This window comes from Canis lupus, chromosome 2 (assembly GCF_011100685.1).
Source record: "Canis lupus familiaris isolate Mischka breed German Shepherd chromosome 2, alternate assembly UU_Cfam_GSD_1.0, whole genome shotgun sequence".
In the NCBI taxonomy this organism is placed as follows: Eukaryota; Metazoa; Chordata; class Mammalia; order Carnivora; family Canidae; genus Canis; species Canis lupus.
The window spans coordinates 67153034-67170889 of record NC_049223.1 but is presented as its reverse complement, the minus strand read 5'-3'; the positions used below and the strand labels follow the sequence as shown (position 1 = coordinate 67170889).

Here is a 17856-nt window from a genome sequence, read left to right as displayed (position 1 = left end):
TTTTCTTTTCTTTTTTTTAAGATTTTCTTCATTTCTTCATGAGAGACACACAGAGAGAGGCAGAGACATAGGCAGAAGCACATTTCCTGCGGGAAGCCCAATATGGGACTTGATCACAGGACCCCATTGATCATGACCCGAGTCATAGGTGGATACTCAACACTGAGCCACCCAGGTATCCCATGAAGGCACTAATTCTGCAAGGTAGATCCATGACAAAATAAAAATTCTAAACTCTATAAACATACCACTTAGTTATATAGAGAACTGCTTGTGATTTGATGCTTAAAGTGGGAGTGCCCACCATTTCTGCTCATACACCTGGTTCTGGAGTTTAGTCCAGGCCTTGTAATAATGTGTATAGCTGGGTGGCTCAGTCAGTTAAAAGTCAACTCCTGTCAGCTCAGGTCATGAACTCAGGGTCAGGAGACTGAATCTGACCATGAGCCCCATGTCAAGCTCCACATTGAGCTTCACCCTGGACTCTCTCTCCTGCTCCTGCTCCCTCTGTCTTCCCTCCACCCCTTCCCCTCTCTTAAAAATTTTTTTTAATGAAGACTTACATGATACAGAGAGACTCTGTGGAAGGTGCTATATACAAGTCCTCAATGCTGCTACTTTTACCTTAAATCACTGTCATATTCGCTTCTTTCTCCCCAGGCCTTCTAGTTTAAAGGCCTTACCTTCCACTGGAAAAGTCAAGATCAAGTTTATTCTTTCTATTGTTACTTAATAATGGAAACTGGCCAATGTAGTAAATACTGGAAAAGAGATAAATTATTATTTATAGATAATGTTACTCAATGCCTAGAAGTCCCAAGAGAATTACTTGGAAAATTATTACCCTTAGTAAGAGAAGAGAATAAGACTAAAATAAATTAAATAAACAAGTCAATAAATTTAATACAATGGAGAAACAGTAGGTTTTGGATAATAAAACAATGTAAAGGTAACAATTCTTCCAAGTCATGTATTTAAATATATTTGAATCAAAATCTTAGTTTTCTGGGGGACTAAAAACGTTGCTGATGATCATCTTGAAGACTTTTTTATATTGGCCAAGGAAAATTAGAAATAAAGACATAAAATACTTAAAAATAATATATACTTATCATAAAGCTGTAGTAATTCAAAATGTAGCAACAGTATAGAAAGAAACAGATGATTTGTCAACAAACATATCCAGCCCCCACTGTGTGACAAGCCAGTCCTTGAGGCTAAAGCAATGAACCAAGCAGCCTTGGTTCTTATTCTCAAGGAGCTTAAAGACAGAAAAAAAAGAAAAAGTTTAAGCAACAGACACATAACATATATTTCAAAATTTATTTTATGTATGGTATTTGAAACTCTCAGTAAAAGGATAGGTTTAATAAATGATTCTCAGATAACTTAATAATTATTTGAAAAAAAAGAAAGCAGATCCTACTTCTAAGCTAAACAGAAAAATAAATACCAATACCAGATTGAAAAAACAAAAAGGTAAATTATGTATGTATCCTTCTGTGTAGAGAACACCTTCATTTATTCAAGACAAAAACTACAAAAAACTGAAAAAAAAAAGATTATGCCACTAGGAAAATGTGCCAATAATCGAAACAATACATAAATTTAGACTAATATTTAAATAAAGATACCCTGTTGGTCAAGACAGGAAGCTGACATACATTGTCACTGGACTGCAAAGTGACATAACTTTTTGGAGGTTAACTGGTAATATATACTGGTGTTCAAAAGTGTACAAATCCCTCTGGGCAAAGTCTACATGCAGGTGGGAGAACTGGATCAATCACTGGGACAGTAGTGTGCACCACAATTACTCAGAGAGCTTACTAAAATACAGATTTTGGTGGATGGGGGTTACTTCCCGAGATTTTGACCTAGTAGGTTTGGGGTAGGGCTTGAGAACTTGCATTTCCCTAGTGATGCTAAAGCTGCTGGGGGGGGGCCCACTTCACAGGCCAACTGCTACAATAAAAGAATGAAAATATACTGCAAGAAATGCAAAGAGGCTGCCCCTTGTCTCCACTGGTGATGGCAGGGGCAAGTTTGGGCCTAGATGGATGGGGCAGGGTAGAGGGCAGGCAGATGAGTTGGTTTTGGAAATATTGGTGAATGCTCTGCTCTGGTACCTAATCTCATAATGTTTCTACAAATATTTCTTATTTCTGAACATCTGTACTTGCCGTGGATCTCCCTTTGCTTTCACCAAATTACCTCGGCACTGTCTAAAACCTGCCTTTTCTAGGCACTTTCAAAATTAATTTTATTTGATAGCATTCAGATTTTTCACTTCTATGACTATTAATGGTTCTGTCTGGGTTTGTTTTTTACTTTAGCCTTTACTTTTACGCAGTTTATATCAGATAGAATATATTTGTGTCAAATATATTCTTACTGTGGAAAGTAGTAGTCAAGAGGCTAGAGTGAAGGCTATCATTCCTAGGAACCTAACTTCTTATTGTTCAGCTGTATACGACTTTCCTTCTAAGTTCATCTTAAAGGTCCAACATGGATCTACCATGCCTGTGTTAGAGTCAGCAAGAATGAAGAAATGATAGAGGACATTCTTCCTTTTTTTTTTTTTTTTTGAGGACATTCTTCCTTTAAAAACATTTGCCCTGCCCGGCTGGCTCAGTGGTTTAGCGCCGCCTTCAGCCCAGGGCCTGATCCTGGAGACCCAGGATCGAGTCCCATGTCAGGTTCCCTGCATGGAGCCTGCTTCTCCCACCTCCTGTGTCTCTGCCCCTCTCTCTCTCTCTCTCTGATGAATAATAAAATCTTTAAAAAAATAAATAAAATAAAAAAATTTGCCCAGAATCTATAATGATCTCAAAATAAAAATTTTAACTGAACAAAAAACACTACCACTTTCCCAAAGTTGCACACACATCTAATTAGCTAGACTCACTTAGTCACATGATCATACCTAATCCTAAGGAAAGCTGGAAAATCTACTCTTTCTGTTGGGTGGTCATGGGCTTAATTAAAATTCAGAGAATTACTGAAGTGTAAAATGGATGTTGGGAGACAACTGGGTATTTCTGCCATAGTCCCCTACAGTCTATTCTGTACTCAGCAGTCAGTGATCCTTTCAAGACATAAACCAGATCATATCACAGCCTTTCATAAAATCTTCTAATACAGTCCCATTACATTTAGAGTAAATCCATACCCCTTACTCGGACTTCAGATGTCCTTAGTGATTTAGCATCTAACCACTTCTCTGACCTCCCAGTTGCTACCTATTGCTACACGGGCCTTCTTCCCATTACTTCAATATACCAAGCTAATTCTTGCCTTAGGGACTAGCTTATTCTTTTTGCCTAGAATCTTTCTGCATGGCTGGTTCCTCCTGTCATTCAGGTCTTGTGAGGCCTTTCTGACTTCTAAAAAAGCTCTACATTTTCTCCTTCATCCTTCTTTATTATATAAATACTGTAATTATTATTTATATCGCTCGATATTTTCTTGCTCATTATTTGTCAATACCTACCAGAAAGAGGAACCTTGTCTGATTCACTGATGCATCTCTAGGGACTAGAAGACTGCCTGGCCCACAATATCATTCAATAAAAGCTAGATGAATAAGCATGACTAAGCATGACCGTGATTAGGTCTTTTTTGTAACTACAACATACAGTGCAGAGTCCATCCTGCATTAACAAATTAAGAAGCACGCATCTTGGTTAACAGTAGTCACACAGATGATCCCGCTTCTTTTATCTAAGCATAAATCAAGGGATAAATCAAAGAATTGATTTTTATTTTTCTTTCCAGATATCTAGCCACTCCTCTTACTTTTCTCAAGCTGGCTCAATTTACCTCTGTTAGTAATTAAATGTGCCTCTTTCTAATAAGCCTTCCTGTTTTAAGCACCAAACCATTAAATGTAAAGTTTGTAGAATCTATCACGAGGTGCCAGGGTGCAACCACCGCCTAACTGGTCTCCAGCTCTCCACTCTTTGGTATAATGAAAGCAGACTGGAGTTCCATGAGAGTCCACGTACTACTTGAGGTAGTAGTAACTTGTTTTCAGTAAACTATGTTCCACAGAACAGAGTACTCAAATTTAATCAAACTCACTTTTACTTATTGGTTAAGAAAGAAGATGGACTTGGCAAACTTTGGGATCATTCCAGTCTACATATGCTAATCAGACTGCTAACCATTTTAAGAAAGAGTAACCATAGCAGAAGCACTTTCCTTCCTGCAGAATGTGACAATCTCCTTGCTGGCCAAACGCTCTTAAGAGGGCAATTTTGGATGTTCTCACTTTACAGGAGTCTTCTTTAGACATCGACATCCACAGGAACAAATTTAAAGTGACCAGGTCACATTTTAAAGAGTGTGTGGTATCTTCTCACCCACTAGTGCTGCAATTTCCAACATATTTCTCTAGGCATATTTAAACCAACATGTTTTAATGTCATTTTGCCTAGGAAGAATTGAACTTTCAGATTAGTACACTGCAATTTTGTGAGGGATACAACACACATGTTCAAAAATATCAGTTTTTTGGGGAGGGCTGCTCTGATGAGCCTTTGAGATGGTGAGATTGCTCACCAACTAGAACCATCTAGTTCTTATCATCTTGGTTTAGGTTTTTGAGTACCCCCTGAGAAGGGTTCCTTTTGAGGAAGTTCTACTGTTAAGGAAAATTTGGAAACCAATGGACCAGATAACATTTTAGGGTTCCCCTTTCCAACTCAGAGAAAGTAATAACTGGAATCTCATAGTGACTCAGGGAGACAGACATTTTTTTAAATCATCAACAATTACCCTGCAGGAGCGTAAATTTAAAAATGAGACTGAAAAAAAAAACTACAGGAGACTGTACTAAATGGATAGTAATTTATTGTGTAATGGATAGTAACCAAGAACGGAATTTGAGATTACTTTAAAACTTTAGATATGATTTTTATTTATAGTTTATCTTTTTTTCTTATTTCAAAAATGAAAGTGATTTGAACACACATGGGTGTGTATTACAGGGCTGCATGTTTTTTCTAACAGGTGAACTTGGTTTCAAAACACAGATGAACTAGATTCTAGTTTAAGGATTTACTATAATAAAACCAGTGTTTAGCCGGACTTCAGTTTTCAGCATTAAAACATTTCCTCCAAATTCTGGGGGAAAAAGCCAAAAAGTTAATTTTTAACAAGACTGTGCTTAAGAACTTCACTATTAAAGAGCTAGCTTTCTAGTACTGTACTTATTTTTGTATAGTTTACTGATTTTTGAATGAGGTGTGAGAATGAAAGACAGGAGTTAATTTTTGTCAGTCTCGCATAAGATTTTAAAAATATAGTGCTGAGGGATATTCGCGCTGTTACACAATAAATTTAACAAGAGTTTATACAGATTTAAATATAACTGAGTCTAATACGATTCTCCGAAAATGTGCAGATGAATAAAACAGTAAAAAATGGGCTCATAATACTGATGCAATATTTTCGTGTGACTATGATGCTTACTTAACTTTGACAGAAAGTTAAATTTTATAAGACCTGGAGGGATCATAAACAGTTAGAAGTGAATTTTTCCATTTTAACAACGTATGAAAGATTTAAAAACCTAGTAGAATTATCCTTTTGTTCTCACTGCTGAGTAAAACAAAAAGAATCAATGGCATCTTTTTTTTTTTTTTTTTGTGAATCAATGGCATCTTTTTTTTTTTTTTTTTTGTGAATCAATGGCATCTTAAAGAAAATTACCTATTACTTAAAATCTCACACATTCATTATGGATGATTTGTTTTAGTAGAAACTGACCATAATACTGCAAACAAGGCTTTTGGTAGGTAATATCCATAATTATGCAAATATTAAATAACTGCTTCTGATAAGAACCTCTTCAGTGTTGAAGCAATTCACCTCACAGGACACTTAAGGGCTGTTTTTCTTGCCTTGACGCACACAATGAATGGAAACACTAGGAAAATCCAGTGTTTTACCAAAAGATAATTTTTAAAATTAAAAATAACAATTTTTGTATAGGTAACACACATTTGGTAAAAACAAAAAAAAAAAAAAAAATCAAGTGCTACAAATGAGGGTGCAGTGAAAGAGAAGTCTTCCCTTCGCTCTGTCCTCTCCCAGATTCCCTTCTCAGAATCAAGTTTTGTTAATTTCTTGAATCTCCCCAGACCAATTCCCCATATTTACAAGCACACAAACTTTAGAAGTCTTAATAGTCTTTCATCTCTAGCTAGCCTACAACTGTAAGTTAGCTTGACCCTTAAAACACTCTAGCATGTAAAACTACTGTAAGATTTACTGTACATTAAAAAGAAAAGCCAGATACTACACTGTTTTCACTGTTGGCTCTGCCATCAGCACAGAATCTTTTCCTGAAAGGTGCAACAGCTCAGTGCTTTACCACAGTGGCCAGAGAGGGCAGTGTGCACCAAGGACCAAGGCAGAGGCAGAGAAGCTGCAAAAAACCCCTTCATTCAGGAGGATCAGGGAATCTGTCCTCTCCAGCTCAGTTCCCTGAAGTTGGGCAGGTAGGGCTCTAGAACAGGGCTGCCCGGATGGACTGTCATGATGTTGATGACCTTAAAGCGATCAGGACAATGAGGCACATTCGGATAATGGAGCACCATCAGAAGAAACTACTGTGCACACACGATTTATTTTGAGAGAATAAGACAATCTTAATTTCCACGGAATGGCTATATAAATCAGATTTATATATAGGAAAACTATATGAAATTAACACCCGAGTTTTAAATTTTAATGTAATGAAGAAACCACTAGGAATTCATGGATGAGTGAAGTGTGCACTAGGTAACTGGGTTACCTTGATACAAACTGTAAGTGTCCAGTGGGTAAACATTTTAAGTTGAACTGCTAAAAGCTCAGGAAAATCTGGAAAGCAGGTAATTTGTCCAGTTAAAATTAAAAGCAAAATTACACTGAATTTTCTAATGAATCTGAAAAAAAAAAAAAAAGTGTTAATCCGGAATGGGGGAAAAAAACACCCACCATTTGTCACTGTGCGAATACCGGGCTACAATAAGCTCCATGTAACGCTGCTAATACAAAACCTTAACTCCTGACCCAATATAAAAGAACACATGTCACAGCCTGAGCAACGTAGCTCTTCAGTTTTCAATTTCAATCAGCGGGGGGGAGAGGGGGAAGCCCCGTTTCGGTGGCGGTTTTCCTCTGACGACCGAGCAAAGGATTTATGCCACCCGAGTTTCGGAAGCAACTTTGTATCACAGTCTTAATTATCTACGTCAATATATTTCTATCTAGAATAACACCTCCAGGGAGAGGCGAAGCCGTTGAGCACGTTCGGGAGCTTCGTGCACTTGGCGAGCCGCCGTGTTAGTTCCCGGTTCGGGAGGCAGAGCGAACCCGGCAGGCGGCCGCGGCGCGGCGCTCCGAGGTCCCGGGAGGCGGCGGGCCGGGCCGGGCCTGGGCCGGGTCGCGGCGCCCGCAGTGGTGCCGCAGCCTCCGCGGCCGCAGCAGGTGGGACCCGGCCCGGCGCACAGGCCCTTCGGCCGCCCGCCGCCCGCCCCCCGCCCCCCGCCGGCGCGGGGCTTTCCGAGAGCTGCTCCGCGGCGCCTCGGCGGGGGCTTTTGTTGTCCGCGGGGAATGACTTTCTGTCATCAAAGGCCGAGGGAGAACGGCCTCGGCCCCACTTGCACGAACCCCACAACTTTGCAAAGCCATGAGCGGAATTGCAAGGAAGGGGCGCGAACGGCTCGGAGGGCCCCGCCGCGCCGCTGCTCCCCGGCCCCCCCGCGCGCCCCGGAGCGCCCCGGAGCCTGCCGGCCCGCAGGAGGCTGGGGCAGCCGCGCCGGGCGGGCAGGTGCACCCGGCGACCCGCGCGGACCAGACAAAGAGGCGCGCGGGCGCCCGGGAGGGACGCGGGGACGCCGGCCTCCGCCCGCAGGGGGCGCCGTCCGGGCCCCGCGCTTACCTTTGAGGACCGCGCACAGCTGCTCCAGGGCCATGTTCCCGGGCGGCCCGGCGCCTCGCGAGGGGCCCAAGCGGCGGCGGCCAGCGGCGCTCACGGCCCGGCCCCCATCGCCGGCCCGCAGGCTGCCTCCCCGCGGGGCAGGGCTCAGGTCCGGCCGCCCGCCATGCCCGAGCCCCGCGGCGGGCTCCCGCGCTGCCCGAGCCCCCCGACGGGCGCCGCCTCCAGCTCCGCGGCGCTCCGTCCCATCGGCCGCCCGCGAGCCCAGGCGCGCTGGCGCGAGGGGCAGCGCCCGCACGGGCAGCTCCGAAGTGGCGGGCGCGGGCAGCCCAGGCTCATTTAAGCCGGGAGCGCGAGCGCCGCGTGCCGGCCGCGCCGCCTGCGCGCATGTGCCCGCCCCCGCCCCGCCCGCCAGCCCGCCCGCGTGCCCCCCGCGCCCTCCCCGCGCCCTCCCCGCGCCCTCCCCGCGCCCTCCCCGCGCCCTCCCCGCGCCCGCCCGGCCAATCGCCAGGAGGGCCCGCCCGCGGCCTCGCGCCCCCGGGGGGCTGCGCGCCCGCGCCCGTTGGGCCGGGGCCGGGGCCGGGGCCGGGGCCGGGGCCGGGGGCGGGGCCGCGAGGGGCGGGGGCGGGGGGCGCTGCTCCGGGCCGCGGGCGGCGGGGAGGGCCGAGCCGGCCCCTCCCCCGCCGGGGGCGCCCTGGGGCGCCGGCGGAGCCCTCGAGGCCTCCCGCCCGCGCCGCCCCCGCGTGGCCCGCCAGCCCGTCTCCTCTGCCCCCGCCGGCGGACGGGGGACCTGACCCCTCAGCCCCAGGGACCCCAGGTCAAGGTCAGAGCTCTGCCCGGCTGGCCCCTGCTCACAGTCTGCCGCGGGGGGAGGGGCGGGGGGGCTCGCCTCCCTCGGCGCCAGGTGAGTTAACCGAGGCCCTGGGGATCCCGCTGCTTCCGGGGGGCTTCCCTCGGCGGCCCGCACGGCTCCCAGTACTTTGCGCTCCGCATCGCCTCTCTTTAACCCTCACACCCACCCCGTGCGGTCGGTACTGTTAGAGGATGGGGGTGTCGAGGCCAGACAGGTTAAGTAATTGGTCCAGAGACTCCCGGCGAGGGAGGAGGCCGGGTTGTGAATCCGGGAAATCTGCCTCCAGAGACTGGCATCTTGTCCACTAAGCCGTGCTCATGGGGTCGCTTGACTCTGCTGATTAAAAAACGACAAAAAACCCCAATGAGCCCAAACTGGCAAACTGCATAATGTTAATTATCCCGTCTTATTTTTCTCACAGTAATGATCATGCTCTGAAATCACCTGGCTCATCTTATTTGTTCGTCACCTATATCCCATTTACCCCTACACCGCTAAAATAAGAGCTGCTTGACAGCAGGAGGCTACATTCATATAGTCGCTCAACACGTACTGAGTGCTAACTATGTGCAGAAAACAGCAATAGGTGCTGGTGAATTAAGACTGTGATTAAGGCTCTACCATAATGGAACGTTTGTGCCTGTATCTGACCCGTAATAGGAACTCCATAAACACTTGTTAACGAGTTATATAGTTAAGGACAATGTTAGGCAACTGAACAAATTCTAGGGATGTCAACCTCTTCCCTCTTTCCTTCTGTCCCTCTAAGAAAGGCACAAAAGTATTCCCAACGTTTGAAAGTGAAAACATACTTAACAGCAATTAAATAGCAAGATATTTAGCCCTTCATCATGTGCTATGGGCGGTGTAAAAGACGTGCATATGCTGGTTCCCAAGACAAATCACCTACAAATCACAAGTCGCTTGTGAGATTGCACACAAAAACCAGCTGCTAAATAAAACATTTAAGATCCTTTCCCACAAATATAAAGTGACATATGGGAAGAGTAGGACAGTAGTAAGAGTGTTAAATGTAAGTCACAGATAATGTGGACAGAAAGAATTAGGAGGAAGGAGCCCTCTCAACTTCTGGAACAGAATAGGTTCTTAATGCATAATTGTTGACTGAAGAATCAGAGTGTGATGTCATCAGGGAATGCTTCATGAAGGAGGAGACAGAATGAAAAGTCTGTGGATGGTGAATGTAGAGGAGAGAAGGAAGGAGCACTTTCAAGTCAGGCAAGAAGCAAGGGTTGGCATTGCATTCGGGGCAAGTGTTCTGTCTGGCGGTAAAGATAAAATAGAATATGGTGGGCTTTGATTGTGGAGATTCTTGTTCAAATGCTAAGCAGAGGGGTTTGGGCTTGATTCGGGAGGCCAGAGGCATAGTTTTTAATAGTGGAGTAATGCAGCTCTGGGAAGACCAATCTGGCAGTTCAGTTGAGGATATAGTGAAGGGGGTGCGGGTGTTTAGAGCCATTAATTTAAAAAGTATATACACAGGACTCATTTGGCCTAGTAGCTCTTACTGGTAGAACCATTTTGATGAAGCCTAAAAAAGGTTTTTTTCCTCTAGGTTCTTGGCTGAGATGTAGATTCCCAAGGAGTAGATTGGGAATGCTCAGTTTTTGCTTCCTTTTAAGACACCTGTCTTTTGGCCGTGCTAGTGTAATTGTCGGTGGTGGATTTTTTCAAGGAACGTGATAAAGCACAGATCATAGCTGGGACTACTGTGTGGCCATATGTTAACTAAATCAAAATGAAAGCACTTTGCATATCTCTCAGTTGGAGAGTTCTGTATTTGAATTATTATTTCCCTGGAAGACCACCCAGTAGTGCTCAAGTCTGTTCCCAGATTACCTTCCAGTTCCCAGGTGATTGGAACTCTGCTTTCATTGCATCCCTCCTGAGCGTTCAAGGCGTAGGAATAGCCTCTCCACCTCCTCACAGAATCATAGTTTAAACTTGCTTTTCTCCGACTAAATCCCTTCTAGCACTTGAATGGTATGTAGCATTTACTTACTATGAAATGAGTCATTTAAAACATATAGCATTTTATCTCAATGCTTATATACCGAACAGCTTTTTGTTGTCTCTCTTTTCCACTAGAGTTTGGGAGCTCTAACATTTTATTAAATGATAGCCTAGGAAGGCAGGTTGTTATGTTTAGAGATTTTTATGAACTGAATGTTTGTTTCCCTTACAATCCATGCATTGAAATCCTAACCTCCAATGACTATTTGGAGATGCGACCTCTAAGGTTAAATGAGGGTGGGGCACTGATCTAATGGGATTAGTGTCCTGATAAAAAGAGATACCAGAGAGAGCTCCCCTCTCCTTGACACTCCAGCACAAAGGAAATGCCCTGGGTGGACATAGTGAGAAGGTAGCAATCTGTAAGCCAGGAAGAGTTCTCACCAGAAGCTGGAGCCTTGATGTGGGACTTCCAGCCTTCAGAACTGTGACAAAAGAAATGTTGCTTAAGCCACACAGTCTATGGCATTTTTAATGGAAGCCTGAGCAGACTAATGCAAAGCTATAATGATTAAGGAAGACAGAGGAATTTACATAACCTAGCTGATGTACAGAAAAATCTATTTTTACTGTTATGACAGGGGGGTCTCACACCACTTTTCTTACAGTGTATGGATATGGCAAGGGTGATGGCAAAATATGGTGAAAAGTGATACATTGTTATTATATATCTGTAGGGCTTTTTTAGGGAAAGAAAGGAGGAAAAGAAAAAAATTTTTTTTTAAGATTTTATGAGAGAGAGAGAGAGAGAGAGAGAGAGAGAAACAGACACAGGCAGAGGGAGAAGCAGGCTCCATGAGGGAGCCTGATGTGGGACTCCATCCCGGGTCTCCAGGATCACCCCCTGGGCTGAAGGTGGCACTAAACCGCTGAGCCACCCAGGCTGCCCAGGAAAGAATTTTAAGTCATATTATTCTTCTTGGGCTACCATAACAAAATACTACAGACTTAGTGGCTTAAACAATAGAGATGTTATTTTCTCACAGTTTGGGAGGCTGGAAGTCCAGAATCAAGGTGCACGTGGGCTTAGTTTCTGGTGAGACTTCTCTTCCTGGCCTGCAGACTGCAGCCTTCTTGCTTTCTCTTACATGGCCCTTCCTTTGTGCACTGCCAACTCTTCATTTCTATTCCTTTAATAAGGACACCACTCAGATTGCATTAAGGTCCTACCCTTATGACCTCATTTGACCTTAATTATATGCTCAGAAGCCCAGTCTCCACATTCAGTCACATTGAGGATTAGAGCTTCAATATATGAATGTAGGGCATGGGGGACACAATTTAGTCCATATATTCATACAGTCATGAACCAAAACTATTTGTGTTGATGACTTTGAAGAGCTGCTTCCAGGATGTCAACATGAGTTCTTTCAGTAACACTGTCACCTCTACTTGTTTCCAAATTTCTGCTTAGTGTAATTGCAAAGCAAGAAGTTTTTATTTTTTTTAAGCTTTTATTTATTTATTGGGACACAGAGAGAGAGGCAGAGACACAGGCAGAGGGAGAAGCAGGCTCCACGCTGGGAGCCCGACGTGGGACCCGATCCCAGGTCTCCAGGATCACACCCCTGGCTGGAGGTGGCGCTAAACCGCTGTGCCACCGGGGCTGCCCCGTATCTCAGCTTTATCAAGAGAATTTCTGATCAGGTACTTTCATTTGATCGTAAAAAACCAAGAAAGATCCTAATGATATTTCTTAGAACAATATTGCTAACATATATGTATCATTTTCTTTTTCTTTTTTTTCGAAGTGGGGGGGGGTGCAGAGAGAGAGAGAGAGAGAGAGAGAGAGAGAATGTGTATGTGTCTTAAGCAGGCTCCACACCCAGCACTCAGCCCAACTCAGGGCTTTGATCTCATGACCCTGACTGAGATCATGACCTGAACTGCAATCAAGATTCAGCACTTAACCAACTGAGCCACCCAGGCGCCCCTGGTGTCATTTTCTTAAAAGCCAAAATCCCATTTTGAAATATCTGTTTACTTTATGCTTAAACCTGGTTACTGCAAACTGAAATGAATGCTTTTTTTATTCATAAAACATGAAACCATATATTAAACTGTAAAATTCTTCATATAGTTATTTGGTAATGTTTGCTAGATAGAGTAACTCTCATATGTTCAACTTAAGGCCTTGATGCACTGAATATTTGTGCTGCTTGCTATGTACTCCTATGCTATTAATGCTGGTGTGATTAGAATGCAAATATATTTAACTATATATTGGTGTTATTCAATTTTCATTTTTAAAGGAAGTTGTGTCTAAATTATTGCAATTATTAGCAACAAATCTCTATTTTTTATGATTTATATATAAGGTTTGTAATGAAATACTTTCTAGATATGTGATCTATGAAAGATTCTTTGGGAAACTTTTTAAGATTTTTAAAAAATTGTGGAATACAATACATGGAAAAGTATCTAAAACAAACATGTATGTACAGTTTAATTATAAAGCTAAGTGCCATGTAAACAACACCCAGATCAAGAAATAAAACTTCAGGATGCCTGGGTGGCTCAGCAGTTGAGCATCTGCTTTCCATGCTCCTGCATGGAGCCTGCTTCTCCTTCTGCCTGTGTCTCTGCCTCTCTCTCTGTGTGTGTCTCTATGAATAAATAAATAAAATCTTTTAAAAAATAAAAAAATAAAAAAATGAACATGAATGCAAATTTACCAGCTTTTAGTATTTAATAACTAAAAACACATAAATAACTTCATGATCCTGAGGTAGGGATGGGTTTCTTATTCAAGTCAATAAAAACACTATATGGCAAATTCTTTATGTACAGGAGCACATTAAAATTAACAACTTCTATTCATCACAGACACTATTAAAAGGATGAAGACAAGCCATAAAATGAAAGGAAATATTTCAACACATATAACTGACTAATTATCCAAAATAGAGAAAGTCTACAAAATTATTTGAAAAGACAGCCCAGTAAAAAATTGCACAAAAGTTTTGAAAAGGTCATTCACTAAAAAAAGGAAATCCGAGTAGCCAAGAAACATGTAAAAAGGTGTTCAAGTTTGGGAAATGGAAATTAAGTAAACAAATCATCAGATACAGACTCATAAATATAGAGAACAAATTGGTGGTTCCCAGAGAGGAGTGAAGGGATGGGCAAAATAGGTAAAGGGGATTAAGAAGTACAAAATCTCGGTTCCACAATAAATATGTCACAAGATGAAAAGTACAGCAGAGGGAATATAGTAAGAGTGTAAACTTCATACGGCAACAGAGGGTAACTACATTTACCGTGGTAAACATTTTGTAATGCGTACAATTGCCAAATCATTATGTTGTACACCTGTAATGAATAGAAGATTGTATGTCAACTATACTTCATTTTTCAAAAAGAGAAAAATAGTTATGTTCCTTGAGGAAGAACAAAAAGAAAACTAAAGGAAGGAAATGATAATAGTGATAAACTAAGAAATTGGGAGAAGATTATAATCAGGCACAAGCACATGGGGAGCTTCAGGGTATAAGTGAAGTTTTATTTCTTTTGTGTGTGTGTGTGTGTGTGTGTTTTAAGATTTATTTATTCATTAGAGAGAGAGACACACAGAGACACAGGCAGAGAGAGAAGCAGGCTCCTCCTAGGGAGCCTGATGTGGGACTCGATCCTGGGTCTCCAGGATCACACCCTGGGCTGCAGGTGGCACTAAATCGCTGCGCCACAGGGACTGCCCTGCATTCATGTTTAGGTCTGGAATCCATGTCTCTTCACTAATACTATACTGTATTAATCATTATAACTTTATATTAAGTTTAGATATCTGACGAATCAAGTTCTTTGTTCTTTTTCAGGATTCTCCGGGCTATTTTTGGCCCTTTGTATTTCCACATGCATTTTAGAAACAACTTGTCAAGTTTAGCAGCAGCACCAATAACAACAATGCATTGGGTTCTTGACTAGAGTTTGGGATGATTTGACATCTTTATGATACTTTGTCTTCCTGTCTATGAATATGGTATAGATGTACTTTTATTGAAGACTCCTTTAATGTTTCTGAAGAAAGTTTTATCATTAACCCCATAGAGATGTGATACATCTTGTGTTATTGATTCAAGGATAGTTGACTTTGATGCTTTTGTCAATGTTACCTGTTTTAAAATCCACTTTGTTTCTGATTTGCTCATATATAAAAGTGCAGTTGACTTTAGAAACCATCTCAAAAAAAAAAAAAAAAAAAAAAAAAACCATCTCCAGAGAGTGCTGTATTCTGATCAGGAATATGAGAATTCTAGTTGATACAGTTGTTCCTCATCCATGTCAGCACTTAGAATTCAAATATTTTTTTTGTTTTAGCTGTTATGTGTGTAATGGTATCTTTTCATGATTTTAATATTCATTTACCTAGCAGCTAATGATGTGGGGTATCTTTTCATGTGATTAGTTGCCAATTGTGTACCTTTTTTTAGTGACATATCCAAGTTCTTGCCCACTTTTAAATTGGATTATGTATTGTTGACATTTAAGGGTTCTGGATACATTCTGCATATAAGCCCATTGTTGGATATGTGATTTGCAAAAATTTTCTTCCCGTGTGCAGCTTGTCTATTCATAGTCTTTTTAAAAAAGATTTTATGATTTATTTGAGAGAGAGGGCACAAACTGGGGGTAGAGGCAAAGGGAGGAGCAGACTGTGCTGAGCAACAAGCCCCTGTGGGGCTTAATCCCAGGACCCTGGGATCATGGCTTGAGCTGAAGGCAGATGCTTAAACCACTGAGCCACCCAACACCCCAATCGTCTATTCATAGTCTTGAAGCTGGTTTTGGCAAAGAAAATGTCTTTAATTTAGAAGTCAAATTTATCAATACTTTCTTTTATGGATCATACTTTTGGTGTCATTCTTAAGGACTTTTTGCCTAACTCCAGTTTGTGAAGATATTCTGTTTTCTTCTAAAAGCCTATAGTTTTATGTTTTACATTTATGATCCATTTTTAAGATTGATTGATTGATTGTGAGAGTGAGAGAGCTTGGGGAGGAGGGACAGAGGAAGAAGGAGAGAGTCTTAAGTTCCACATTTTCATAACTCTGAGATCATGACCTGAGCCAAAACCAAGGATTGGATGCTTAACTGACCTCACCACTCAGGTGCTGCAGTTTATGAACCATTCTGAGTTAATTATCATAGAAGGTGTGAGGTTTAGGTTAAGTTCTTTTTCTTTGCTGTTGTTTGACCAATTGTTCTAACACTATCTGTTGAAAAGACTGCCTTCCATTGAATCACTTTTACACTCTTGTCAAAAATCAAATAGCTATATTTGTGTAAGTTTCTTTCTGGACCCTTTGTTTTGTTCCATTGCTCTGTGTGTCCATCTTTTTGTCAATACCACACTCTCTCAGTTACTAACTTTATTACAAGATTTTTAAAAAAGATTTTATTTATTTATTCATGAATGACAGAAAGAGAGAGAGAGAGAGAGAGAGAGAGGCAGAGAAATAGGCAGGAGGAGAAGCAGACTCCATGCAGGGAGCCCGATGTGGGACTTGATCCTGGGACTCTAGGACCACACCTTGGGCTGAAGGCAGGCGCTAAACCATCCAGGGATCCCCTATTATAAGATTTAACGGAAGTCTTAAAATCAGATAGTTTGATTCCTCCATTTTTACCTTCTTTTTCAAAATTATTTTAAGCTGTTCTAGTTCCTTCTTTTATATAAAGTTTATAATGTATAGTTAAAAAAAATACTGCTAGGATTTTGATAAGGATAGTATCAAATCTATAGATCATTTTGGGGAATGTTCATTCGCATCTTTAATAGGTTGAATCTTCCAATCCATGAACAGTGTCTTTACTTTCAAATCTTCCTTGATTTCTTTCATTAGCATTTTGTAGTTTTCTGCATACAAATCCCATGAATGCTTTGTTATAGGTCTACATAAGAATTTCAGGGGCACCTGGGTGGCTCAGCTGGTTAAACATCCAACTTTTGATTTTGGCTCAGGTCATGGATCTCAGGGTTTTGGGATTGAGCCCAGCATTGGGCTCCCTGCTCAGCAGGGAGTCTGCTGGTATTCCATTCCTTCTGCTCATGTGCTCTAAGTAAATAAATCTTTTAAAAAGAATTTCATTATTGTATCTGTTTTAAATAGTACTTAAAAAAATGTCAACTTCCAATTGCTCATTGTCTTCATATATAAATGATTGATTGTGTGTTGACCTTGTGTCCTGCTGAACTTGCTAAATTCACTTAGTTCTAGGAGGTTTTGTGTATGTGTGTGCGTGTGTGTGTGTATAGATTCCTGGGAATATTCTGGATACTCATGTCATCTACTAATAGGAATAGTTTTATTTCTTCCTTTCCAATCTGTATGCCTTTTATTTCCTTTTCTTTATTACTTTCATTAAGATTTCTAGTACTATGTGGAAAAGTATCAATGGGAGAGGACATCCTTGCCTTGTACCTAATCATTGGCAGAAGGCATTCAATCTCACCATGAAGTAGACTGTTAGCTGCATATTTTAAAAAAAAGCCCTTTAAATTTAAGGAAGTTCTTTCTATTCATAGTTTGCCTAGATTAAAGAAAATCAGGAATGGATGTTAGATTTGTTAAGTTTTCTCTGAGAAAATAAAGAGGGTTTTTCTAATTTACTAATATGGTGAGTTATACTGCTTTTTCCTCCCTCAAATAGTGAAATTAGTTTTTCATTTTGGATGTAATCCACTTGGTCATTATATATGTACTCGGTTTTGGCATTAGGGAAATATTGACCTTATTAAGGGAGTTATGAAGTATTCCTTCCTCTTTTCTTTTTTTCTCTTTAACATTTTCTTTGCTTATAACATACTCCTCATAGATCCTGACTCCAAGTGAGTTTTAAAACTCATGCTGTATCAATCGAGAGATACTTAGCTCAATAGTCTTTAGGAGAGTGTGGAATTGTGCCTTGCAGTGTTGTTGTCGAGTACTGTAGTCAGGTGATTCCTGTCTTGCATGAACTCACAAGGAGGCAATAGGTGAGTCACTTTACCTCTGTCTTATGGTCCAGATAAATGATTTAGACTTTATACTTAAAAAAT

General features: G+C 41.8%; 1 protein-coding gene and 1 long non-coding RNA gene across 19 annotated transcripts in view; one reads left to right on the top strand and one right to left on the bottom strand.

Annotated features, from left to right (window-relative positions):
- The window catches only part of NETO2 (neuropilin and tolloid like 2), a 58194-nt gene extending 50152 nt beyond the window's left edge, over positions 1–8042 (bottom strand). For both annotated transcript variants that reach the window (XM_038531134.1, XM_038531135.1), the window contains exon 1: positions 7934–8042. In XM_038531134.1, coding sequence (XP_038387062.1) covers positions 7934–7967 — 34 coding nt within the window. In that variant the 5' untranslated portion in view covers positions 7968–8042. The remainder of the gene's footprint in view (positions 1–7933) is intronic.
- Positions 1–17856, top strand: part of LOC102154216 — an 87696-nt gene that overhangs the window by 15342 nt on the left and 54498 nt on the right. For 11 of the 17 annotated variants that reach the window (XR_005355863.1, XR_005355862.1, XR_005355857.1 and 8 more), the window contains exons 1-2: positions 8694–8834; positions 12294–12464. The exons of 2 other annotated variants lie outside the window; for them this stretch is intronic. This is a non-coding gene — a long non-coding RNA (uncharacterized LOC102154216). Of the gene's footprint in view, positions 1–8673; positions 8835–12293; positions 12465–17856 lie in introns of those variants that run through there. 4 more of the 17 variants (XR_005355847.1, XR_005355852.1, XR_005355860.1 and 1 more) reach the window with 4 other exon arrangements.